General features: G+C 36.1%; 1 protein-coding gene across 2 annotated transcripts in view; it reads right to left on the bottom strand.

Moving 5' to 3' along the window:
- Positions 1-1,064: 1,064 nt before the first annotated feature.
- HCRTR2 (hypocretin receptor 2) overlaps positions 1,065-27,482 on the bottom strand; it is a 119,971-nt gene continuing 93,553 nt past the window's right edge. Inside the window, exons 5-8 of one of the 2 annotated variants that reach the window (XM_082731242.1) lie at positions 10,674-10,894; positions 7,690-7,811; positions 5,354-5,579; positions 1,065-3,075 (exon numbers count right to left, since the gene is read on the bottom strand). In XM_082731242.1, coding sequence (XP_082587368.1) covers positions 3,021-3,075; positions 5,354-5,579; positions 7,690-7,811; positions 10,674-10,894 — 624 coding nt within the window. In that variant the 3' untranslated portion in view covers positions 1,065-3,020. Of the gene's footprint in view, positions 3,076-5,212; positions 5,580-7,689; positions 7,812-10,673; positions 10,895-27,482 lie in introns of those variants that run through there. The other variant, XM_082731241.1, reaches the window with a different exon arrangement.

The following is a 27,482-nucleotide window of genomic DNA, read 5'->3' as shown; positions in this document are numbered from 1 at the left end:
ACCTCCTTAGACCTTAAATCCCTAGTGACCTGCCATACCCTTGGCCTAAGAGTCCCTTCCAAGTTGAGACAGCAAGCTTAGCTAGGGCTTGGATTGGGAGCTGACACAGATCCAAAATGCCACTGATAAACATAGATATTCTGGAAAGAAAATAAATAGCTTATGTTGGGGAGGGCTTAGAATTGTAATTTTTGGATATAAAACTGCAAAATTTTTTCCTTTTTCCTTGGGCTTTGCTTCATTTGTTCTCAAATTAACCAATTGCCATGGTCCACCTCTGGAGATAACAAGAACCCGAGGCACTGAATCACCCCTATTGTCTGGGGCTAGTCTGAAAGAAGGTCAGGGAACTCTGTAGGGTAAGGAGGGCTGTTAGGGGGAGGTCTGTTCATGCTTAGCTTGGGACTACAGCTGGAGGAAGTAGGGAAAGCAGCACAAGGACAAAGAAGTGCTTCCAGAAACTTTCCTCATCATCATTTCCCATTCATGGCCATTGGCCTTGATGAAAGCATGGATGAGTTACCTCTCTTTGGGGCTAACTCCGGGAGCAGAAGCAGCCAAGTCCCTAGTCTACGATGATAGATTTCTCAAAGCAAAACACCTTCAGCCATGAAATAGCCAGTCTTGGGATTTTACTCTGAGAGTTTCTACTCCATCTTTAGAAACCATCCCATAATCAAATCACATTTCTCTAGATGGAATCAACTATTTACCTGTCCAGTTATTTGGCTCCCTTTTTGATACAAGTTAGAATAAACAGTGGTGAATAAAGCAGACTTTTAAAGAAAAATCCTTGACATTTGATTCTGTCATTTATCAGAATCATTTGAAAAGCAGAAAATATACATTTTAGAATTTATCAATAACTAAAAAGAGCCCTAAAAGTTTTACATACAATGACCAAGAAAAAATTTGCATAATTATGGAAATGCCATACTTATTAGTCTAATAATAAATTGAAAATCACAAGGTCACTGTTTTCTTTAAATCCGAATAAGATACAATCTCTTGACTCTGATAAAAATTCCAAAATTTAATGATACATGTCAGTGTCTTACCATATTTTTAATGAAATATTTCTTGTTAATCTTAACCACCCTTAGTTTAGTACCTGCTCTTAAAAACAACCTTAAAAACATTTTACATCATGATTATCCTTGGTTATATAAACTTATTGGGAAAAGTATTTTGATCATTAAGTACCGCACCAGAGGGCTTAATTTAATCCTTAACTGCAGAGATCTGACACTAGTTATGACTGAATATCCAATGTCTCAAATCAACAACAGCGAGATTTTTCATACAATAGAAAGGGCAGTGTGAATGAGATTATAGAATTCTCAGTATGGTTTTTACTGAAAAGGTACATAACGAGCATCCTTCATAGTCGGTGTGTAGTCCCATTGGATTTTATAAGAAATTTCTTCATGAACACACAGGAAATCAGGCGCAAAGAACTGAAATGTATAAGATAACTGTTAAACAAGTGACATAATATTACACACATGGGATACAACAATTATAGAAATACATTTCAGAAAAAACTTAAAAGATAGTCTAACCCCAGACAGTATAAAGCAAATTTAAGAGAATAAAAATACGTGGCAAATGAGAGGGAGTTTTTTGCTCCCTCTTTAATTGCAGCAGTATTCTAGAAAACAATCCTCTTTGAATTTGGGGAGATAACAATGTTTTCCATGCCTTTGCTCTTCATTTTCTGAGGTACATAAAATAGTAGAATAGACTTAAATTGACAATATTTTTGTTTACATATTATCTCTAAAAAAATCAGTATTTTGCTTCATGCCATTTGAAAACCAATTGTACATAACCTAATGGAATTTACTTTTTTTTTTTTTTGTAACTTGTAGAGAGTAGAAAAGTTGTCTGTTGTAAAATTAGTTGGGATTGAAAAACTTTCTAAGTTGTAATGACTAACCAGATTTTTTTTTGCAATATAGTTGATTACTATTCTGATTTATATCAAGCATGAGAGATTCTATTATTATTATACTGGCATTAAAACAGTAATAGCCCTCCTCAAAATTTGTGTCCATAAGCATGTTTGGGTATTTGTCATTCTGATATTTTAGGTTTATGTATATTCAGACCACATTTTACAAGCATATTTACCTCTGTCTTTAATAAAACAATTCACACTGGGAGTGAAATTCAGTATCACTGCCTAACACTTTTGCAATTAATTCATCAATGATTTGTAACAGTTATTTGATATCAAGGAAATGATCCAAGCCTTGGAACATTTAAGTCATTTTCCTCAAATACTAGGAGTCATCTTTTGCCAAGAATGAATGAATTAAAATATCAAAGTGTTCATGGGTTTAGAGAAATGCAGAAATAATGAAGTTCAAATGGATTCTCTATTCAAAAAAATGATCTCATCCTTATTGATAACAAAATTTCAGTAACGCTAGTGACATTTTACATTAAATCTTTAAAACATAGCAAAACAGACAGATGCATATTCTATGTTGAGAATAAAACAGTTGCAACACATTCTTTTCATAAGAAGTCTCTCATTTGTGTTATTAACACATAATGAGGTGAGAAGTTGATGCTTTGCTCCATAAGATTGGCAGGCTTTGGAGACAACTCTTTCTTTACCACTTGTCCTAGGAAGGTAACCATACTCCATCCAGACCTCTCAGAAGGGCTCCAGAATTCACATGTTGAAAGCAATGCATACAGTCTGCTATTCCATCAACACGGTTTCTTGCAAGTTCTGGTGTGTATTTGTTTTCCTTCCAGGCAATGATCATTCTTAGAAACTATCTGTTCCCACAAGACTTAGCTTTTAGTCAGTGTAAGTAAAATTGGAGTTTTAAAAGTTTTAGTTAGAAACTCAAGTCATCCAGGTATCCGTAAAAGTACACAAGTGCTTTAAAACCAGTCTTCTCTCACACTGTGCTGTTCATGCAGAACAATTGGTTCATAAACCACTATCTGTTTGAATAAGATGATACTGAGTGATGTTCCACATTCATACTCAGGCTCTTCTTTCAGACCTCCAACCAAGTTGACAGGAGTGATGACAATGGTCCCTGTGGCAGATACCTGTGCAGTAAAATACTTAATTTTGCGTGGGCTAATTAGCAGGTGCCAGGTGGTTATTTGGAGCAGGGGTTCTCAAATTTCCAGATGTTTTGGGAAAACCTGTAGGGTTTGTTAAGACACAGAGTCCTGAGTGCCACCCCCAAAGTTTCTGATTCAGCAGATCTAAGATTGCATGTCTAGTAATCTCTTAGGCGAGGCTGATGCTGATGGTTCAGAAAATGCATTTTGAGAATCTATCATTTAGAGCAAAGGCATCTTGACTTCTGAGTCTGTTCTTAACAGGCAGTCATTCTGAGCCTCTTTCTCTTTCTCTCTGTCCTTCAATCTCTCTCCTTAAATGATAAAGAACTAGACTATATTACAGTCTATAATTTATCTCTTTTTCTCTGATACTACTTAGGCATCGAGGCATATTATCAGTATTAGTTAAGGGATCCTCAAACTGTTTAAGATGTTAGCTCCCCTCACATTCTGAATATTACAACACTCCTCTCATGCAGCATTAACAAGAAAGTTCTCAAATGTACAGGGGAAAGGAGGGGAGAGTTATAACACTTTGCTTTTGTCATTTTCTTTCTGATAATTAGCAAGATAATTTCAATAAACCTTGTCTGTGAGGGTTGTTTTTTGCTTTGAGTAGGAAAAAAGCACAAGGTAGCCCCCAATTTTAAAACAGGAAAATGACTTGTGGACAATTTGCTTGTGTTTTCTTTTGGAAAGTGATGGGTTGGAAAATAGCGGGCAATGAATGAGATAATTTTTAGGGTCTGTAAAAATCTTCCTTAAATGTTATGCTCCACATCTTTTGTTTCGATAAAATAAGGACACCTGTTGCTGTCATGCGAGAAGAAGAGCAACTTTCATGAACATCTCTTATTTTCAATTCAGTTTTCAAGTGAATATTTGAATTAGAAGCATTTTGAGGAGGGAACAAGGTAGAAATACTCAGTGCTTTGGATCACAGCTCTCACACTTGTACAAAGTACGCCAAGTGGCTAGTCCTTTGTATGTGAGTCAGGAGCCAGCACTTCCCTCTTAACCACCTGCAGGCCTGCACGGAATTTTCTGACATCAACCATGTCACTGTAATGAATCAGAAACAAAACAGGACAACTTTCCTGCTCACATCCCTTGTTGGTTGCTTCACTGCTCCACCCACGTTTGAATCTGCCCCCCAGAATGCTTTGCTGTCCTGTAAACTCTATCAACATGTGTCCCTCAGTAACTGAGAGCTCTTGTGAAGGCACGTGTACATCCGTCCCTACCTCATTCTCCAGCACCTAGCACAGTGGGTGCTTGTATTTGATTAATGTTTATGAAGTTCAAATAAATGCAAATATTTATCATCACATCTCCATGACAGTAGTAACTGTCCCCATATGTGACGTAGTAGTCCACAACTCCTTTTCTTTGTAAATTGCATTCTTAATTTAATTCAGCAAGGCCAACTGTGACATTTTTATGGGTTCTACCCATAAAAGAATTCTACCATATTCTCAAATATCGAAGTCTTTTCTTAGAGATGGAGATTGTTAGTATTTGTAGTTACTCCAAAATTGTTATGTTAATACAGTCTTACTGGCCATATGTTGAGATGAGAAATGTGAGCAACGGTAAGGTTACAAACCTGAGAAAATTGTGTAAATGGGTGATCAAATGAATGGAAATTAAAGTTTAATAGTAAATATTTTTGAATAGTTTTGAAAGATAGCTTTTGATTATCTAATATAATATGCTATTTTATATATAAATATTCTTTCAGATGTCACATCATAATGACAGTCTTTTGTAATTTTTTTTAAACTATGAAATCAGCTAACATGTCTGTTGCTAATTCAGAGTTAGTAATTGCTACTTCTTTTAAAAGAAAATCATTGGATTACTCTTGGTAATTTTTTGCAACCAAGCTGAAAGTGAGAGAGTAAAATAAAAATTAGAATTAAAAATATGCAAACATTTAATTGACACAAATTATAATACATAAAGCTAAAAGTGAATAGCCTAAAATTCAGTTGAAAGTCAAACTTCTAACATGTTTAAATCAAAAGTTGAGAAATTATTTTTAAACTGGCTTTTCTTTTTATTTCCATAGAGTAATAGATTAAAAAGAGAAAGAAGGAAAGAAAAAGAGAAAGAAAGAAAGGAAATTGTTTTAAAAATTTCCACAAAGTAATTTTAGCTTCAAATCATTAGGATAGTAAAGTTTGTGTGTACAGAGATTTTAAAAAAAAAGAATAGTTTTACCCAGATATCCCTGTCCTATGAATGAAAATTCTACCAGCTTTGAAGTGGCCCTGCTCCGTTGGCTGCGGGGAGTGTGCTTATGCTGGTGAGTACAACTTGCTCTGAGAGTTTTGATATGTTGTCAAAGTTGCTGATCTGGGTGGTCAGAGACTTCCGGCTCTCTGTGCTCGTTCGGCCCCGGGTGAGCCGGTCCTCCTGGCGATGATGAACTCCAAGGCAGCAGCAAGAAAACGCAGCTTTAAATTCCTCTCGAAACTTTCCTGGCAAACCAGGGAGAATGAAAGGAAAAAGAATTACACATAAATAGGGTTCAACAAATCATGAATAAGATATAACCCAGTAGCTCCCTTGAGCCAAACCAACAATGAGGTACAATATTTTGCAAAAACAGGGAAATCGGAAGAGGAAATTGGGTTACTGGAAGTTTGGTAGACTCTTGACACAATAAGGTATTTCCATAAAATAATGTAACTGTAACTGATTTTCATGTATGATGTTTGGAGTTGGTTTCTTTTCTTTAGAGTCAAACCTTCTTCATTTGCGATTGTGGGTTTTTACAGATAGCTGTAAAGAAAGTGATCATTAGTAGGATGTCCAGAGGTATTTAATAATTTCAAAAATGATGAAATCTGTATTGTATATGGCCACGACAGTGCAGAAATTACCCCTGCACTGGACTTTGAAGAAACTGGTCTACTGACACACTCAGTTCAACAAAGAATCTAGAAAAAAAAAATCTTAACATATATAGAAAATTTCTTAAAGTTTCATAATCTGCATGAGGCAGAACAAAACAAAACAGAAGAAAAAAATTACCTACTTTAGAAGTTATTTCTTGCCTTTAAATCACTGACATGAAATTGGAGAAGTATGAAAATGAAACAGTCACCTTTTTAAGGATAAATGAACAGGATGGGGAATCATCATTTCTCTTCTCTGAGCTTCTATCACCAAAGCAGGTGATTGAGTAATTACACATGAGAAGTGAATGTTCAAGGGACTTGGACAATTGCAGGCACATCCCAGGTCTCCACAGGTTCCAGCCACCTTCCCTGCCTTAACCCACCCCACAAGTGCACTTTAACTTGTGGCCTTGACTCCAAACACTTCTTCCTGTAACTTTCTAGGAAGTTTGATCTGCTTAGTGCAAGGCTCAGGGCTTTAGTCATCTCTAATCCCAAGGCAACAGCTTCTTCATTGCTTCCAAAGCCACAGTTCCACATGGTCCCTCAAACCTAGCACATGAGCAGTGAGTTGTCTCTGGTTATCTCCGATCTAATGCCGTCTTTATTCTGGAGACAGGTGCTGGCTGTGGCAGGGGAAGGCAAGAAAAAGGGCAATTCAATACAAAACAAACCCCACATTTATATCACCTGAGTCTCTGAAAGGTGAAATAAAGCAGGTTTTTACATATTTATATATAGGGTATATACGCCATGATTGAGGAAAAAACAATGAAAATTGTTTAAAAAAATCTAATTAACCGGTCATTTGTCTTCTTCTTCTCCTTCTTCTTCCTTTTTTTAAAATAACCCATATAACCTACAAGGCCAAAGATGAAGTTGGAAAATACACATACTTTATTAAGTACACAGTAAAATGAATTGCTAAAATTATCATATATTTGGAGATAGCAATGAAACAGAAAGAGCCAACTGGTTAGAGAAGACGACAGTGTACAGATGTAGCTAATTAAAACACAATTCTAAAGGTCAGTCAGTCAAAATGTTTGTAAATAAAACAACTAGTTAAATGATTTTTACAATTACATTGGTTTCATACACTGAGAAAGATTAAATCAGTTACAGATGTATGTCTGTGCGTGTCATTTAGCTTGTATGTTATTTAGAAGTCAAGTCATTTTTTGTGGTCAGTGAGAAATCTTGAGATAACCCCAAGAGATGTTACTCACAAGAGAAATGTAAATGTAGAAAAATACCCCAAAGTGGAAGGGTTCCAATTCAATCTCAGTGAGGCAATCTCAGTGTTGGCAAAGGAAATAATATAGCAAGTCTGTACTACTTTCAGATAAAATTATTTTACAGGTTGGTAAATCATAAATTTAATGTATGGCAAACAGGGTTCTGTGTTCTTCAATTCTCACAATTTTCACTTTCCTCCTACTCAACATTTCTTTTAAATTTGGTGGGAAAATGCCTTAGATGATTTTCTCTGATGAGTCAGGTAACATGTGCTCCCTCTCATAAGGGCAAAACCTCAAGTCAAATTAGATCGGGGTGGGGGGGGAATCTCATTGTAGAGCAATTAAGCTCTTCACACATTTCAAGAGTGTTCAAAACCTTCTGGTCATTGATTCCTCATCCTTGGTAAGGATTGTGGCTTACATGGAAGGAACAGTTGAAAACTCACCACTGAGAAAATTATAAATAATTGGGTTCGCAGCACTATTGGCATATACAAGCCAGTGTGAAAATGTAAACCAGGCATATACAGTCTCTCTGTCTTCTGTGTGGGTAAACATCCCAAATACTCTGTAAGAAAAACAAAACAAAACAAAAAGCAATCACTGGAAATCCAGCGTGATTTTGAAAAGTACATTTCAAATAATGAAATTCCTGGGTGAATGCAGCCCTTGATGGAAGCTGCCTAATTAACTCCTGTCCTCCTCTGCAACAGGCACTGGTTTATGGTGCCATATTGGGTTTAGAAAAATGTTGGTACCTGAACAAAATCTCCATGGCACAATTAGCAAGTCAAAGGCAAATTCAAGCAGGAATGATCTCTTTCCTTTAAACAACAAATGCAATACTATTTCTGGTAAGAGAGCAGAAGTCAAATATGTATCTATGTCCCTTCTTTTGTTTCGTTTCTAAATACAACTGAACAATGTTTGTCCCTACTCCATTTTGTGTGCCATTTAAAAGGCCTCCTAAACTGCTGTCTTTGAGTCTTTCTTCCTACCTGCCTTTGTGCACTGATCAAAGTATCACATTTTTTTTTCAACTACCATTTTCCCAGCCTTCTTGAAATTTGAATTCTGGGACTTCATTACAGGCAGAGGGAAACTAGTTTTCTGTCGGCAAAATTCTGGTAACTTCTTAAAATACATGAGTTTTAGTATTTTTATTATTTTAAACTCTGAAAAATATTTCATTATTTTACCCTTAAACATCATTTTTAAGATGTGTTCCATGCTCAGAAATATCTCATCTTTCAAATTCAATCCACTAGCCAATATCAGGTAGCTGGTAACTAACTACTCAATAAATTTTACAGGCTGAAGATGATAACACATTTCCTGCACGATCCTGCACCATTGATTGTGTAATTTGATTACATGACGGTGCCCATGATAGAAATGCATTTCTGGAATGAAGTGATCCTCTGTGGAGTACTGGAGTTTTACAAAAATATGATATGGAGTGGACTAACCTGGACAAATAGAATTAATAGTATGTTCTGACCCTCTAGCATAATATATCTTTGAAATCCTAGACAAACCAGAATTGCTTTAAAGAAGCTGGTTTTAACTAGTCAGGCAAAAAATTGTTTTAATGGAGAGTTTAGGGATGTCTAAAGGAAATACAAGCATAACCTACAAGGGCAAACACAGAGGTAAGAATTTGAAGAAAAGGAGTGTTTTTCTCAAGTCTTGTGGAAAAGAGCAGAATGCTCAAAAAATTGAAAATATTTTAATGTAGACTTTCTTCCTAGCCATTTATTTTCATTGGAAAGGGAGGACTTTAACTTAAAAAGAAGAGAACTATTACAGACAAGTAGATATTTGGAACTAGGTAAGAACCCATTAAGTGGCGAGATGCAGGGAATCCCAATGAGCAACCCAGAGAGAAGTAAATCTGACTTTTGTTGAATTTAGACTGAGTACCATAAAAGTACAAAGAGTTAAAAAAAAAAAAAGGAGAAAATAATTCAGTATCATAGCATGTTTAAAAGGCTCTTAAGAATAGAAAACAACATCTAGCCCAAGAACAGAATAAATTCATATGGGATTTCTGTAATCAAGAAAAATAAGACTGAAATTATGAAGAGCTATGGAGGGCAAAGTAGCTTACAGTTTCTTGTGAGCCAGTACCTATCTCAAGGCCCCATGCTGCTGAAAATCTCATGCCTTTTAGACTGCATCTGTACTAAACAATACTACTAAACAAAAGTTCATTTTCCATTGGAAGACTTATTTAGCAATCAGAAACAAGGGCCAAGAAGAATGAGAAATCTTTGCAGCTGGTTATACCACCTTTAGTGTATAACTCTGGCCAAAGCTGCTGCTCTCCAGAGTCTCCAGCTGTGAGGAATATGATATTGACTCTGAATCAGGGAAAAGTGAGAGGAGCAATCCTAGTTTAAGTTTGAAGCCTATTATAAACAAAATTACTATTACCTTGGGGCCTGTCTGTTTGCAACAGTTATGGTAATTCCCAATAAAGTTGGCTGGCTGTGAAGTTCATGTGTACCACAGCCCCTGCATTGGCTGTTCCTGTCAGTCCATTGTTTTAACTTAACACTGTATCTGCAGCCTAACAAATAACACATTTTCTCTCACTGAAAAGGTACATGCTAATTTTTATTAATAGTCATCCTGAGCTCTTGATTCAGTGACTTGAGGAAATGGCTTTGTTCTATTTAAAGATTCAAAACGAAGTATGAGCCCTGATTCCATTTGTGTGTGCGTGCCTGTGTGTGCACTCACAAATGCTCTTTTTTCCCCCTTCCCCTATACATTGATTTTCCTTCTGAAAAAATACCCTTTTAAATATAATTAGTATAATTAATATACTAATTAGTATAACTAGAATGCTAAAAAAAGATCTCTATCTTTTTTTTTATTTTTAAGATAGAATTGTGTCATAATTCCCTATGTATGAGAACAAAGCTTAGAAAACCCCATTTGTTCTGATCAAAACAGAACTTCAAGCTGTAAATGAGGTTTTTTTTCGTTTGTTTTGTTTTGCTTTTGGCTTCTGGGTTTTTTGTTTATTTTAGTATTTTTATTATTTTTATTTATTATTTTATTATAGTATTTTTATTATTTATTTATTTTTGCATTAGAACTTTTTCTCCATCTAAGACTCAGCAATTAGCTTGAAGTCGTCAGGGGGAACATCTGTTTTGTGTCTGCCATTCAACGGAGAACTTCCACGGACAAGAGTATGTAGGGTCTGTGCACTCTAAAAGGCTGTCTTAGCTACCTGTTAGGAACAACAACACAATGAGTTATCTGGCCTGACACTATCTAGGCAAAGGGTTTAGATTTTTCTCTGGCTTAAGAAGGAAAAAAAAAAGAATAAAAAATTTTTAAAAAAAGACAAAAAACTTCTTCACTAAGAACCAATAAATGACAGCCACTTTATTTTCAAATAATAGATGAACTTTACCTCTTGAGCACGTTGAGGATGCTAATTGGTAGATAGCAAATTGCAAACACCAAAAGCACAACCATTAGCATCCGGGCTGTTTTCCGTCTGGCTCGGATCTGCTTTATTTCAGCGGCCACAGCACTAATCCTGGACTTGGTCTGCTGTCCTGGCCCTCGAGGCTGTGAAGCAGGCTGCAGGGGCTTCCAATTTCTCTGAACTACAGATGATGTTCCAGGGATCTAAAGGGAGCAGAGATCTTTATTGCCACCTGACTCAGGGAAGTTCCACTTCGGAAAAGCAACTAAAAGATACAGGAAGGAGAGTGTTCTGAACGCCTGTGGCCTGGGGAGGCTTGAGAGCCTGTTTCCCCAAGAATGTCTGCTGAGTGGAGTATGTTCTAGAGTAATACAGTTGAGTACTGAAAAGGAGTTTGGGGGGGAAGGAAGTTAAAATCCCATTTTTGTCAAGGTCTAAAGAGAGCTGCAAATGGAAAAGATATCTCTTTATGAAAGAGAAGTTGTACATCCAGACAATGGAATATTATTCAGTGTCAAAGAGAAAAATGAGATATGAAGCCAGGAAAAATAGTTAACTTAAATGCATATTATTCAGTAAAAAAAGCCAAAAGAGAAGACTACATACCATAAAGTCTACAATAATATGACATCTTAGAAAAGGTAAAATCAGAGAGATAGTAAAAAGGTCAACGATTGCCTGGAGGTAGTGGGGGTAATGGGCAAAGTACAGAGGATTCTTGCGGCAGTGAAAATACTCTGTATGATGCCATAGTGATGGATACATGTCATCATACATTATATGATACATTTGGAAACATTGTCTAAATCCATAGAATGTACATTAAGAGTGAACCCTTAGGTTAACTATAGACTTTGGATGGTTCTGTGTCCATGTAGGTTCATCGCTTGTAACAAATGTATCAGTCTGGTGAGGCATATGGATAATGGGGCTGTACTTCGTAAGTGGAGGTAGGAGACATTTGGGAAACCTCTGTATCTTCCGCTCCATTTTGCTGTGAACTTAAAACTGCTCCTAACAACAAAACAAAACAAGCAAACTAACAACAAAAGCCAGCTCTTACTTAAAAGGAGAGATAAATAAAGCTGGCAAAGAAGAGCTGTAACAGGACAACCACCGTATAATCTGATTAGGAATTCTGGTTCAGCTCAGATACCTCACCTTAGAGAGGGGAAACCTTAACAGGTACTTGCAAAAGTAACCTGAAAAGATTTTTTTCATGCATCAATACTGCCATCTGCTGCCAGAGGGACAGATAGGACTTCGCTACCTAGTGCTTTTTATTAGATTCTGTTTCTCAGGTTTGGTCAGTGGAAACCTTGAGTGAAGCAAATAAAAAAATAAATAAAATGTTCTCTGATCCTTGCTAATTATTGTTATGAAAATTGCTTGAAACTCATTTTGTGTTCCAGTCTGGCTTTTTAAAATGCATACAAACAGGGGTGCCGGGTGTGGCTCCATCAGTTAAGCCTCTGCCTTCAGCTCAGGTCCTGATCTGAGTCCTGGGATCCAGCCCCCCAGCCCCTTAGGCTTACTCAGTGGGGAGTCTGCTTCTCCTTCTCCCCTTACTCCTCCCCCCACTGGAGCTCACACTCACTCTTTCTCTTTCTCTCAAATAAATATAATCTTTAAAATAAACTTAAAAAAATAAAATGCATACAAACACAGTGAGAATCCCTTGTGGTCTTACATTAACATTTCATATGGCTGGAATTTGTAACAACAGTTAAACAACTTGTACTTCTCCATTTCTTTTCAAAGTTATTTGATAATAGCAGGGAGTCCTTCCAAGTGTAATATTTTCTTAATTATAAGCTCATGAAGATTGATAGAGTTTAGTGAGCAAAACAATAAAATTCAGCATGCATAATTTTTTAAGAGGAAAATGTGCCAACAAGCACACCATAGCCCTGTGTTGGTTCTAACTAAGACTCCGTGGTCCTCTTTGTTGAGACTAATCAGCTGTTGCTTTTATCTCCGTGCTGCTGGCCAGGACAGACCCATGTGTTTCTGTGCTCTCTCAGAACACATGTTGGAGGGACTCCGCTGCTTTATACATCACAAGATCCAGGTGTGTTAGATAATCTTTGCAAGCAGAATTTTACTTTGATTTCTACACATATTAATATGGAGCCTCTTTTATTTTTTTTTTGTTGTTGTTGTTTTTTATTTTTTATTTTAAATTTTTTATTTTTTATAAACATATATTTTTATCCCCAGGGGTACAGGTCTGTGAATCACCAGGTTTACACACTTCACAGCACTCACCAAAGCACATACCCTCCCCAATGTCCATAATCCCACCCCCTTCTCCCAAACCCCCTCCCCCCAGCAACCCTCAGTTTGTTTTGTGAGATTAAGAGTCACTTATGGTTTGTCTCCCTCCCAATCCCATCTTGTTTCATTTATTCTTCTCCTACCCACTTAAGTCCCCATGTTGCATCACCACTTCCTCATATCAGGGAGATCATATGATAGTTGTCTTTCTCTGCTTGACTTATTTCGCTAAGCATGATACGCTCTAGTTCCATCCATGTTGTCGCAAATGGCAAGATTTCATTTCTTTTGATGGCTGCATAGTATTCCATTGTGTATATATACCACATCTTCTTGATCCATTCATCTGTGGATGGACATCTAGGTTCTTTCCATAGTTTGGCTATTGTGGACATTGCTGCTATAACATTCGGGTGCACGTGCCCTTTTGGATCACTACATTTGTATCTTTAGGGTAAATACCCAATAGTGCAATTGCTGGGTCATAGGGCAGTTCTATTTTCAACATTTTGAGGAACCTCCATGCTGTTTTCCAGAGTGGCTGCACCAGCTTGCATTCCCACCAACAGTGTAGGAGGGTTCCCCTTTCTCCGCATCCTCGCCAGCATCTGTCATTTCCTGACTTGTTGATTTTAGCCATTCTGACTGGTGTGAGGTGATATCTCATTGTGGTTTTGATTTGTATTTCCCTGATGCCGAGTGATATGGAGCACTTTTTCATGTGTCTGTTGGCCATCTGGATGTCTTCTTTGCAGAAATGTCTGTTCATGTCCTCTGCCCATTTCTTGATTGGATTATTTGTTCTTTGGGTGTTGAGTTTGCTAAGTTCTTTATAGATTATGGACACTAGTCCTTTATCTGATATGTCGTTTGCAAATATCTTCTCCCATTCTGTCAGTTGTCTTTTGATTTTATTAACTGTTTCCTTTGCTGTGCAAAAGCTTTTGATCTTGATGAAATCCCAATAGTTCATTTTTTCCCTTGCTTCCCTTGCCTTTTGCGTTGTTCCTAGGAAGATGTTGCTGCGGCTGAGGTCGAAGAGGTTGCTGCCTGTGTTCTCCTCAAGGATTTTGATGGATTCCTTTCGCACATTGAGGTCCTTCATCCATTTTGAGTCTATTTTTGTGTGTGGTGTAAGGAAATGGTCCAATTTCATTTTTCTACATGTGGCTGTCCAATTTTCCCAGCACCATTTATTGAAGAGGCTGTCTTTTTTCCATTGGACATTCTTTCCTGCTTTGTCGAAGATGAGTTGACCATAGATTTGAGGGTCTATTTCTGGGCTCTCTATTCTGTTCCATTGATCTATGGGTCTGTTTTTGTGCCAGTACCATGCTGTCTTGATGATGACAGCTTTGTAATAGAGCTTGAAGTCCGGAATTGTGATGCCACCAACGTTGGCTTTCTTTTTCAATATCCCTTTGGCTATTCGAGGTCTTTTCTGGTTCCATATAAATTTTAGCATTATTTGTTCCATTTCTTTGAAAAAGATGGATGGTACTTTGATAGGAATTGCATTAAATGTGTAGATAGCTGTAGGTAGCATAGACATTTTCACAATATTTATTCTTCCAATCCAGGAGCATGGAACATTTTTCCATTTCTTTGTGTCTTCCTCAATTTCTTTCATGAGTACTTTATAGTTTTCTGAGTATAGATTCTGTGTCTCTTTGGTTAGGTTTATTCCTAGGTATCTTTTGGTTTTGGATGCAATTGTAAATGGGATTGACTCCTTAATATCTCTTTCTTCTGTCTTGCTGTTGGTGTAGAGAAATGCAACTGATTTCTGTGCATTGATTTTATATCCTGACACTTTACTGAATTCCTGTATAAGTTCTAGCAGTTTTGGAGTGGAGTCTTTTGGGTTTTCCACATATAGTATCATATCATCTGTGAAGAGTGATAATTTGACTTCTTCTTTGCCGATTTGGATGCCTTTAATTTCCTTTTGTTGTCTGATTGCTGAGGCTAGGACCTCTAGTACTATGTTGAATAGCAGTGGTGATAATGGACATCCCTGCCGTGTTCCTGACCTTAGTAGAAAAGCTTTCAGTTTTTCTCCATTGAGAATTTTTTTTGTTGTTGTTGTTGTTTTTTATTTTTTATTTTAAATTTTTTATTTTTTATAAACATATATTTTTATCCCCAGGGGTACAGGTCTGTGAATCACCAGGTTTACACACTTCACAGCACTCACCAAAGCACATACCCTCCCCAATGTCCATAATCCCACCCCCTTCTCCCAAACCCCCTCCCCCCAGCAACCCTCAGTTTGTTTTGTGAGATTAAGAGTCACTTATGGTTTGTCTCCCTCCCAATCCCATCTTGTTTCATTGATTCTTCTCCTACCCACTTAAGCCCCCATGTTGCATCACCACTTCCTCCTATCAGGGAGATCATATGATAGTTGTCTTTCTCTGCTAAGCATGATACACTCTAGTTCCATCCATGTTGTCGCAAATGGCAAGATTTCATTTCTTTTGATGGCTGCATAGTATTCCATTGTGTATATATACCACATCTTCTTGATCCATTCATCCGTGGATGGACATCTAGGTTCTTTCCATAGTTTGGCTATTGTGGACATTGCTGCTATAAACATTCGGGTGCACGTGCCCCTTTGGATCACTACGTTTGTATCTTTAGGGTAAATACCCAATAGTGCAATTGCTGGGTCATAGGGCAGTTCTATTTTCAACATTTTGAGGAACCTCCATGCTGTTTTCCAGAGTGGCTGCACCAGCTTGCATTCCCACCAACAGTGTAGGAGGGTTCCCCTTTCTCCGCATCCTCGCCAGCATCTGTCATTTCCTGACTTGTTGATTTTAGCCATTCTGACTGGTGTGAGGTGATATCTCATTGTGGTTTTGATTTGTATTTCCCTGATGCCGAGTGATATGGAGCAGTTTTTCATGTGTCTGTTGGCCATCTGGATGTCTTCTTTGCAGAAATATCTGTTCATGTCCTCTGCCCATTTCTTGATTGGATTATTTGTTCTTTGGGTGTTGAGTTTGCTAAGTTCTTTATAGATTATGGACACTAGTCCTTTATCTGATATGTCGTTTGCAAATATCTTCAATATGGAGCCTCTTTTAACCATAACTATTCTCTCTCAAAAAGAAACAAATGAAGTTAATGAAAACCTGCCCTTATGTAGAAAAACATGTGACAAATTATCTCTCTTCTGGCTCTTTGTGTTCTTTTATGTAGACTGACTTTTTCACGTAGTGGTGGTCCTCTACGTTTTTTTTCTCTGTGTTAGTGGTTGGGGGCTGAGGGGGTACAGAGAATGCTTTCTCCTCTGTGAGTCTCTTTTTAAATAGTCATTTTTAAAATAATTGAGGAGAAACTGCAATGGATGCTAGAAAGTTCCAGAAAAACTGTATCATGAGTAACCCTATAAATGTCTGCTAAATGATCTTGAACTGTTTTCTAAATGATCTCTGAGAGATCATTTAAACTTTAGAAATTCTCTTATTCAGTGCTCTCCTGAAGGAACAAAATAATATCCTGCATCTAATTACTTTCTCAACCCTCAGAAACAAAGTTCCCATAAAGAGAAACTGCCACAGGAAGCATGCAACCAGAATTAAACACAAACAAATAAAACTAGTGATAATGTCCTCTTTTAGATGATGATCTAAATAAGGATGGAAGATGTTTAATCTGAATTCATCTTGAGGAAACCCACAAATGTCCCCATTGATAAGTTGTCTAGGTCTAGAGAAGGTCAACCTAATGATAACAGAAATCGCTGATAGTAACTGAGCACCAGGAACTCTGCATAATCTTGAGTAATTATTAATGCATTCCTAAAAGTAGATTATTATAAACCCTATTTATAGATGATAAAGCAGACATTAAAAGTTAAAATATCCATGTCTACATCTAACAAGTCAGAATTGCTCTGTCTGACTGCAGAGCTCATCTTTTCCCATTCTGATGTAGGGTTTCCATTTATAAACTTCAACACAATGTGTTATGGAAGACAGCAAATTTTTAAGTATGTGCCTAGTTACATGAAATAATAATCTTACTAAAGGGCATTGAGAAATCCAGCCTGGGAAGCTGTCCATCTAAAAAGGTCTTCCCCTGCCATCTCAGGAAGGGCTCAACAATCCAACTGTGTAAAGCGTGTGTGTGCACACATGCGCGCGCACACACACACACACATACACACACACTTCACTTTTATTCCACTATTTTAAATGAATTTTAAAATAATCTTTGATACAAAAATACATCTTGGAAGAGGTCTTGCCACAATCATGAATTGGAGATATCTTGTAAACGATGGACCTTGAAACCTGCCCTTTCTTAAGCTGTGTTTGTGACTAGGATTAATTTTTAAGAAAAGGGAAACATGCTGCATACATTAAAAGAAGAATAGAGGATATTGTGAATAATGAATAAATTTGCAAACTTAAATGAGATGAATAAATACCTTGAAAAACAAAGATTACCAAAACTGACACTAAGGATTACCAAAATTGGCACTATGTTTCCAAACCTTGTTAAACAAAAACTCCAGGCCCAGATAGGTTCATTAATGAATTCAGTCAAATAGTACAAAATAAATAATATCGATCTGATGCAGACTCTTTCTGAAATTCAAAGAAACAATAATACTTTCTGAATAATTTTATGATACTACAGATATCCTAATAATCAAAGACATAACAACAAAAGAAAACACAGAGATGAAAAATTCCTTAAAATATATTATTAAATCAATTAGCAATATGCAAAAAGGATAATAAAATTCACTCAATAAATCAACTTGATGTATTCCAGCAATGCAGTGTTGATTTAACATTCAAAAATTAATCAATGTATCATATTAACAGAATAAGAGACAAAAATATGACCATCTCAATAAATAAAGAAGAAGCATTTCAAAAATTCAACCCTTTTCCATGATAAAAATTTCAGTAAACTAGTAACATGAGGAAACTTTACCTACCTGGTAAAGGGCATCTATAAAAAAGTCTTCAACTATCATCCTACCTAATGGGAAAAGATGAACACTTTCTTTTAAGACTGAGAACAAAACAACAAAGTCTTTTCTCAACATTAAAATATGAGTTTCTACTCAACATTAGCCAGTACAAGAAGAACAGAAAAATAGATAAAAGGTACATAGATTTATTTTATTGGGGAGACATTATTGCTTACAAAGTAAATCCTAAGGAATTTCTAAAACTCTACTAGAACTAATCCCTGAATTTAGAAATATGCAGGATCCCCAATCAAGAGACAATCCCTTGTATTTCTGTGATAAAATGATTTATGACATATGTTTCATGGTTCAGATGACGAAAATATATTTCCCAGATATATCTGGTCTTCATCTATAGTTCCTGAACATGCTTTGAAAACATAAAAGGTGAAATGGGTGTCCTATTAATGAAAGTAACTTAAGATCAGGAACTAGTTGCCAGGAGGACCAACCATTAAAGGATGGTAACTTTCAGTCCCACTCCCTGACCACTTGGAAGAAGAAAGGAGCTGGAGTTGAATCAGCTAACAGCCAAAGACTTAGTCAATCATTATATAATGAAACCTCTTGAAAAATCCACAGTGACATGGGTTTCAGAGAGTCTCTAAGTTGGTGAACATATGGAGATGAGCAATGAATGGCATACCTAGAGAGGACATGGAATCTCCTTGACCTGTGTATCTCTTTATCTGGCAGTTGATTCATAACCTTTAACAAATCCTTTAACAAACTCATATCATCAAATTTTGAGATTTACAGTAAAGTCATATACATAATATTTATGTACATATATGGAATTTTGTGTATCTTGGAAAAAAGAAGAGGCTCAGTCTGATAAATACAATTCTGGAAATCAACTCATTAAAAAAATGCTTGGAAAATACATCACCTAAAAAAATTCTGTGCAGTTATGAAGGAACCAGTAAGAAGTCACTTAACAGCCAAGGAAGGGAGTATGAATATTCAAAGCAAAGAGAAGAAGAAAGACAGATACAAGGGCTATGGGAAAATAGTATTTAAATAGTGAATCTGTGAATGACATTATTCAATGCTAGCAAATGACTAAGCAAGAAATCCCTAGGAAAACTTTTTTTGGAAATCATTGATGAGTTTAAGTAGGAACTATTTCAATGTAGTGATAGGATTTGAGTAAGAATGAAGTGGGTTGAGAAATCAGTGAGGGTGGCAGGTGGTGAGAAAAGGAGCCAACAAAGGGAAATGCCATGAATTTTAGCTAGGAGGAGGAGGAAGAGCCAAGAGTTAAGTTAGTAACTGGAAGAGTATGAGAGTTAGGAAGATGTTTTTTCTTAGTACTTAAAAGTTCCTACTCCAGGAGGACAGATCTTCTTTATCTTTCTTCTAGTCTTTAGCTCATTACCTATTTTACCATAATAGAGTACAACTGATACTTGGAAGGTGCTATCTCATATGAAGTGATAATCTCTATCTTTCTCTGTCTGGCAGGAAAAATAGGACTTTTTTCTAATTCCTTATACTACCATTTGAGAATGATGGAGCTCCAAGACCCAGTGACTTTTTTTTTTTTTTTTTCTGTTCAACTCTATGACCTCTTGACTTTTTTTTTAACCCTGGCAAGCCCTTTTAGAATTTAGATGAGCCTGCTTAGTCCACAAGATGAGGATCATAACTGTTTTATCTGTCCCATCTTTTGACTTCATTCTCAAAATAGAAATATCTACTTTCAGGTTCTATAGACAACCCTTATGGACTACAATGGACTACTACTGCCATCCATGATCTGCTCACCCAATCCCCAAACTCAAGGCTCTTGTCCTTTGTCCATCCCCAGAATGTGTTGACTCTCAACATTACTCCATCACACAATCAGCTCTTCTTTGTAGAAACTGGTTTCCCTTTTCCTTCCTGGAATCCAACAAATGGTTTTTACTGATTAGATCCTCTCATGCTTCTGTATTTCTATGGACCTTAAAATCTTTAATTATAACCTTTGGACAGTTCCCCTTATATATTCTTATTGCATCAACAAGTCGATGGTGTTTACCCTGTTTTCCTTCCCCCGAGTTTGAGTAGGAGAATTTTGTAAAAGAATCGCCTCCATCTTTAATGTTTTTCTTATTTTAAAATGCCCACCGTTTTTTGTTCTCTTTAAAAAAAAAAAAAAAAGATTTATTGAGATATATTTATATGTCATTAACTCAACTTTTAAGGATACAGTTAAGTAGTTTTAGTGTATTAACAAAGTTAATCACAGTTATCACACTATCACTGCCTAATTCCAGAATATTTTCATCACCTGGAAATTAGATTCCAAATCTATAATCAGTCACTTCCCATTACTCCATCCTACTATCCTCTGTAACTACAAATCTTTCTGGTTCTAGCCTATTCTCTACATTTCATGTGAACAGAATCATAAAATACCTGGTCTTTTGTGTCTATTTTTACTTAAGAATAATTTCAAGATTCATCCATGTTGTAGTATGTATCAATAGTTCATTACTTTTTATAGCTAAATAATATTCCATTGTGTGCATATACTACATTCATTTATCCATTAATGGACATTAATGGATAGCCACTTTTTGGCTACTATGTATAATGTTGTTGTGAACAATAATGTGTAAGTTTTTACGTGGACACATTTCAGTTCTCTTGGGTATGTACCTAATGATTAAACTGGTAGGTCACATGGTAATCCTTAAAGATTTTGAGGAACGGCCAAACCATTTTCCAAAGTAGCAGCATCATTTTCTACACATTTTCTTCACATTTTTTCCATTTTCCAGCCATATAATGATAGTACTAATTTCTTCACATTCTCAACACATTAGAGTACTAATTTCTCCACATTCTCTCTTCACATTTCTCCACATTCTCATCAACTGTATAACGGGAGTACTAATTTCTCCACTTTCTCACAAAGATAAGTAATTATTATTATTATTATTATTATTATTATTATTTTTTTATTTGTCAGAGAGAGGGAGAGAGAGTGAGCAGTCAGACAGAATGGCAGGCAGAGGCAGAGGGAGAAGCAGGCTCCCCACGGAGCAGAGAGTCCAATGTGGGGCTCGATCCCAGGATCCTGGGACCATGACCTGAGCCAAAGGCAGAGGCTTTAACCCACTGAGCCACCCAGGCGCCCCTTGAGGAATTTTTCTATTTTGACAATATTAGGTCTTCCAATCCATGAACATGAAATGTCATTTCATTTATGTAGTCCTTCTTTAATTTTTAAATGATGCTATGTGATTGTATATGTTATATATTTCTTCTATTAGACTTATTGCTAAATGTTTTATGCTTTTTAGAGATGTTTGAAATGGAACTGTTTTGTTAATTACATCTCTGGATTGTTCTTTGATAGTTTATAGAAATGAAATTAATTTTTATCTATCGATCTATTATTTTCAAAACTAGCTGAACTTGTTTTTAATTTTTTTGTGTGTGGATTCTTTAGGATTTCCTATAAACAGTATCATGTAATCTACAAATAGAGTTAGTTTACTTTTTACTTGTCAATCTTGATGCATTTTGTTATTATTCTTAATATTATTTCTTGAATAACTGAGCTGGATAGTATCTAGTTCTATTAAATTTTAAACAGAACTGATAAGATCAAACATCCCTATCTTGTTCCTGATACTAGCAGGGGAATATTCAGTCTTTCACTATTAAATATGATGTTAGCTGTGGGGTTTTATAGATTTTATTATCAAATTGAAGATGTCTCTTTTATGCCTATTTGGTTAAGTGCTTTTATCTTGAAAGGGTGTTGTATTTTGTCAAATGCTTTAGCTGCATTTATTGAGATGATCATGTCATGTGGGTTTTGTCTTTTCTCTTTTAATATTGTATGACTCTTTTTGATTTTCATATGTTAAACCCACATTGCATTGGTGAGCTAAATCACACTTGGCCATCATGTATAACCTTTTTTTACATATTGGGTTTGTTAGCATTTTGTTGAGTATACTACCCTATATTAATAAGTGTATTAGTTTATAGTTTTCTCTTGATATCTTTGTCTAGGTTTAATAGTAGCACACTACTATCACTTATGGAATGAGGTAAGGAATATTCCCTCCTATTCTGTTTTTTCAAAGAGTTTGTGAAGGTTTGGTGTCAATTACCCTTTAAATATTTGGTAAAATTCAACAGTGAAGACAGTTGTGCTTTTTCTTTGGGAAATTTCTTTATTGCTAATTTAACCTCTTCATTTATAATAGGTCTATTCAAATTTTCTAATTCTCCCTTAGACAGTTTCAGTAGTTTGTGACTTTCTACACATTTGTCCATTTGCTCTATGCTATCTACTTTGTTGGTGTACAGTTATTCATTGTATTCCCTTACTCTTTCTATTTCTGTAACATCTGTGGTGTTGTCCCTCTTTTACTTCTGATTTTAGTGATCTGAATCTTTTCTCTTTTTTCTTGTAATTATCTGTTATCTTTTAAAAGAACCAATTTTCAGTTTCACTGACTTTTATCTACTGATTTTTTAAAAAGAATTATTTATTAATTTTAGAGGGAGTGTGTGCAAGAATGTAGGAGCGGCAAGAGAGAGCGAGAGAGAGACGCAGACTCCCCACTGAGCTTAGAGCCTGATATGGGGCTCAATCTCACAAGCCTGAGATTACAGACTGCACCAAAACCAAGAGTTTGGGATGCCTGGGTGGCTCAGTGGGTTAAAGCCACTGCCTTCAGCTCAGGTCATGATGCCGGGTTCCTGGGATTGTGCCCTGCATCAGCCTCTCTGCTCTGTGGGGAGCCTGCTTCCTCTTCTCTCTCTGCCTGCCTCTCTGCCTACTTGTGATCTCTGTCTGTCAAATAAAAAAATAAATAAATAAAATCTTTAAAAACAAACAAACAAACAAACAAACAAACCAAGAATTAAGTCTCTTAATTGCCTGAGCCAGCCAGGCACCCTGCCAAAATTTTATTTTTAAGTAATCTCTACACCCAACATGGGGCCCAAACTCACAACCCAGAGATCAAGAGTTGTGTGCTCCACAGACTATGCCAGCCAGATACCCTGACACTCACAGTTTTGGTAAACTTTCTTTTAATATTACTATAGCCACTTCAGCTTTCTTTTGTTAGTGTTTGCATAGTAAACATTTTTCCCTACTACTTTACATTTAATCAATTTGTGTCTTTGAATATGAGATACGTCTTTTGTAGATAACATAGAATTAGACATTTTATGTTTGTTTGATCTATTCTGCCAATCTCTGGAGTGCTTAATTAATTTATATTTAATTATTGAATTGAATTATTTAATCATTAATTTGATTATTAAAAAGGAATAATTTACATCTGTCATTTTACTTGGTTTTATATATATTATGTCTATTTTGTTCCTCTATTTCCCCATTGCTGCTTTATTTTGTGTTAAATAAGTATTTTTTAAAGAGATTTTATTTATTTATTTGACAGAGAGATCACAAGTAGGCAGAGAGGCAGGCAGAGAGAGGGCAGAGCAGAGAGCCTGATGCAGCTGGATCCCAGGACTGTGGGATCATGACCTGAGCTGAAAGCAGAGGCTTAACCCACTGAGCCACCCTGGTGCCCCAAATAAGTATTTTCTAGTATACCATTTTTATATTCTTTTTTTTTCTTTCACTATAGTTTCTTAAGTATTTTCTTGGTGGTTGCCCTGAGAGTTACAATTACCAGCCTAAATAATATTTGGATTAATGGTAATTTGATTTTAATAGCATATAAAAATTTTGCTCCAAATTAGCTTCATTCCCATCTCCTTCCTTTGTATCACATCTTTACATTATAAACTGAATCTTTACAGTTTTATAATTCTTGCTTTATGCTGTTATCTCTTAAGTCAAATGGGAGAACAAAAGTATTACAAAGAAAAATACATTTATACTCTCTTTCATATTTACCTAGGTAGTTACTTTTACTAGTGTTCTTTATTTCTCTGTGTGAACTTGAGTTACCAGCTTTTGTTTCTGCCTCTGCAATTCCAGTTTGCTGTCTATTCCCTCACACTAGACTGACTTGTCATCACCTACCATTAATTATTTTAAGTTTTCTCAGAAGAATGTTGAAGAATAAAGAACAGTAGAAAAGACTGTGAGAAAAATTGGGACAGGAAAAGTTTTCAAATTTATACTCCCTAGTAAGTTGAAATTTAGTTCAGACTCAAATATCAGTTATGGTTTATGGTTCATCCCCAGTTCCTCCAATAGTACAGACAATAGTAGGTGCTTACCAAATGTTTTTGGAATGAGTTAACATGAGTTCATATGACGATTAAAATTTAAATGCTGAATTATCTGAGGTCCAGAACTGGAAAGAATATTGTTATAGTCACATAAACTAAAATTAAGTGGGTCTAAAAAAGAAGACTTTTAGAGAAGAGTCTGTAGAATTTCCAGACTGACTAAATTCCCTGAGTCACATTGTCAAAAAAGAATTTAAGTAATTAATTGTAGCAAAGCACTGGTTAAGTCTTTTAATAAAGCTGAAAGTTCTTGAGAAAGTCAGACAAGGTCATACACTTTACTCACTAATAATCTTACACTTACAATTTCAAAGTATATAACAGATTCCATGCATCTGTAATTTTAAGCAAATAGGATAGGCCCTCCATTTGATGGCTCACTTGATTTAGCCAATGGCACACATAAGGCTTTGTAACTCTGTTTATAGACATTAACAGTTGGAAATTGAGAGTTGCTCAAGCAGAATTCTACATAATCACCCATTTGGGGTTAATTTACTTTATAGTGGCTGCGAAAGCGAGCTCAGCTGAACTTGTCATTTTCCATTCCAATCTGTTTTGTAAATGTTTTTAGTTTTACAGCCCAAGCATTTTACTGCAAATCTTTTGGATCATATGGTTTATGCTAACCAGAACAATTCATCAAAAGAATATGGGTTATTTCTAAACCTGCAGTACAATTTTGAACTTTCTTTAGAGTTTGAGACATGAAGAACTATAAGCTTAAATAATGGAGAAATAAACTGGGCAGAGTTTAGTAGTTACCTATTCAACATTTTTTTGGAATACTTTCTTAGTGCAAGACACCATGTTAAGTGTTGGGGATTCAATGATGAACAAGACAGATTTAGGTACCTCGAAAGAGTTTTAAAGTTATGTCAATCTGTACATAAATGAATAAACAAATAAAAACTTCTATTATATGTAGTATACACTTACTAGTAAAAAATATGGAAGTAGGGAATGATCTTAACACTGAACATTCCTGGTCAAAATCGCAAACTGAATCTAAAACATCTTCATTCCTCTACGCTCATTCAATGCTTTTTCTCTTTCAAGAAATTTTTCAAATTCCAATTTTTCTATGAATAGTTCACTGAGTAACTGGGAAATGGATTTCCCGATGTTCTCTTCTATAAAAGTGTTCCCAGAACTTTCTCTTACTTTTCTACTCACTTTTTTCTTATAAAGTATTTATTGAGCAACTGGTATGTTCTAAGCATATACAAATTGGAGGGATAAAAGATGAAGGGTAGAGTGTACTGTCTTCAGCTTTAGAGTAGAGCAGATAGACAAATACAAAAGGTTATTATAATGTTACTGAAAAGTACTATGAAAATGGAGCACCTGAGTGGCTCAGTCAGTTAAGTGTCTAACTCCTGATTTAAGCTCAGGTCATGATCTCAGGGTTATGAGACTGAGCCCCATGTTAAGCTCCATGTTTGACAAGGAGTCTGCTTGAGATTTTCTCTTTCCCTTTCCCTCTGTTCCTTCCTCCTTTTGCACTCTCTCCCTCTCTTTCAATAAATAAATAAAATCTTTTAAAGAAGTTCTATGAAAGAGATCTATTTAAGAAAGTAGTCACATACATGGATTCAACACATACTTGTTATTTTAGATCTATCGGCAGAATTAGTTGAAAGAACCAATAACAGCATATATTGTTAAGGTATTTTAGTCAATGAGCACTTTCTCTGCTCTAGGCATTTGAATTAATTCATCAAATAAGTGTAATAATTCTATGAGATATTTACCTCTACCCTACTTTAAAATAATAAAAGAAAGGCAGAGAAATTTAAGAAATTGACAGAATTCATGCATCTATTAAGTTGTAGAGTCAGGATATAAACTCATGCAATCTGGACCTTGAGTCTGTGTTTCTGACTTCTTTGAACTATATCATTTGTGATTATTCACTTCTCAGCATGCAAGAAGATTCCTATTGCTCTATGACTTGTAGCATCTTTCTTTGAGGGAAGGATTCTTTCCTTCGCCATGGTCAGGCTTAACCACATGGCTTGTTTTGGTCAAAGAAGTATGAAGAGACTTAACATTATAGCAGTTCAAAGCAAAGATCCAAGAGATGTTGTATATTTCTTCCCACGTCCTTGCCTTTTCCCTCAGTCACAGAATGGCACATCCCAGAGAATACTGTTCCCTTAGCCCGAGTTCTGAAATAAGACAGTAAGTAGAGCACAGCCACAGCCTGTCCTCACTACTGACATGGAACATGAGTGAGACACACTGTTGGGGCAAGCCACATGCATTGTTTTGTTGTTTTTTTAAGAGCAGAATAGGGGCGCCTGGGTGGCTCAGTGGGTTAAGCCACTGCCTTCGGCTCAGGTCATGATCTCGGGGTCCTGGGATCGAGTCCCACATCGGACTCTCTGCTCGGCAGGGAGCCTGCTTCCTCCCCTCTCTCTCTCTCTCTCTGCCTACTTGTGATCTCTCTCTGTCAAATAAATAAATAAAATCTTAAAAAAAAAATAAGAGCAGAATAACCCAAAAGCTGACTAGTATAATAAAACTTACCAAGAAGTAAGTGCGATAGTAACAAACACCCTAAAATATGTGATACCGTGGCCAGAGGAACTGCATTGAAGAAACTATCATTGGGAAAATATAACTCGTGTTCTACAGTAGCACACATTTGTTAGAATGGGGGTTAGAATGATAGTAAGTATTGGTACTGACTGCATTTTAAAGGTTATAAAAATAATTGTTGCTTTGTAAAAATAAAGGAATAGAAACAATTCGGAATGATAAGATATACAAGGTTGAAAAATGCGACTATTGCCCGTATTCAACCAGTAAAAGATACCTTGAAAATTGCTTTGACTAAGAAAGGTTGAAGGAGACCCAAATTAAGACTCTTCCTCAAACAAAGACCAGATAAAAGTTTAGTGAATGAAACAAGATGGGATTGGGAGGGAGACAAACTAGAAGTGACTCTTAATCTCACAAAACAAACTGAGGGTTGCTAGGGGGAGGGGGTTTGGGAGAAGGGGGTGGGATTATGGACATTGGGGAGGGTATGTGCTGTGAAGTGTGTAAACCTGGTGATTCACAGACCTGTACCCCTGGGGATAAAAATATATGTTTATAAAAAATAAAAAATTAAAAAAAAAAAAGGTTAGTGAAGTCTTTTTAATGAATTGAGGTGTCCCAGTAAATTCCATCAGTTGGGTAAAATATATCAGAACAAACAGATTAAGGGCATGGCTTTCCATGAGCCTGATAAGCTCTAAGTACCGGCAGTAAGTGTAGAGAAAGAGAGAGATACATCTTCA

The sequence above is a fragment of the Mustela nivalis genome (genome assembly GCF_964662115.1).
Source record: "Mustela nivalis genome assembly, chromosome: 5".
Lineage (NCBI taxonomy): Eukaryota > Metazoa > Chordata > Mammalia > Carnivora > Mustelidae > Mustela > Mustela nivalis.
This window is presented reverse-complemented; position numbering and strand designations above follow the sequence as displayed.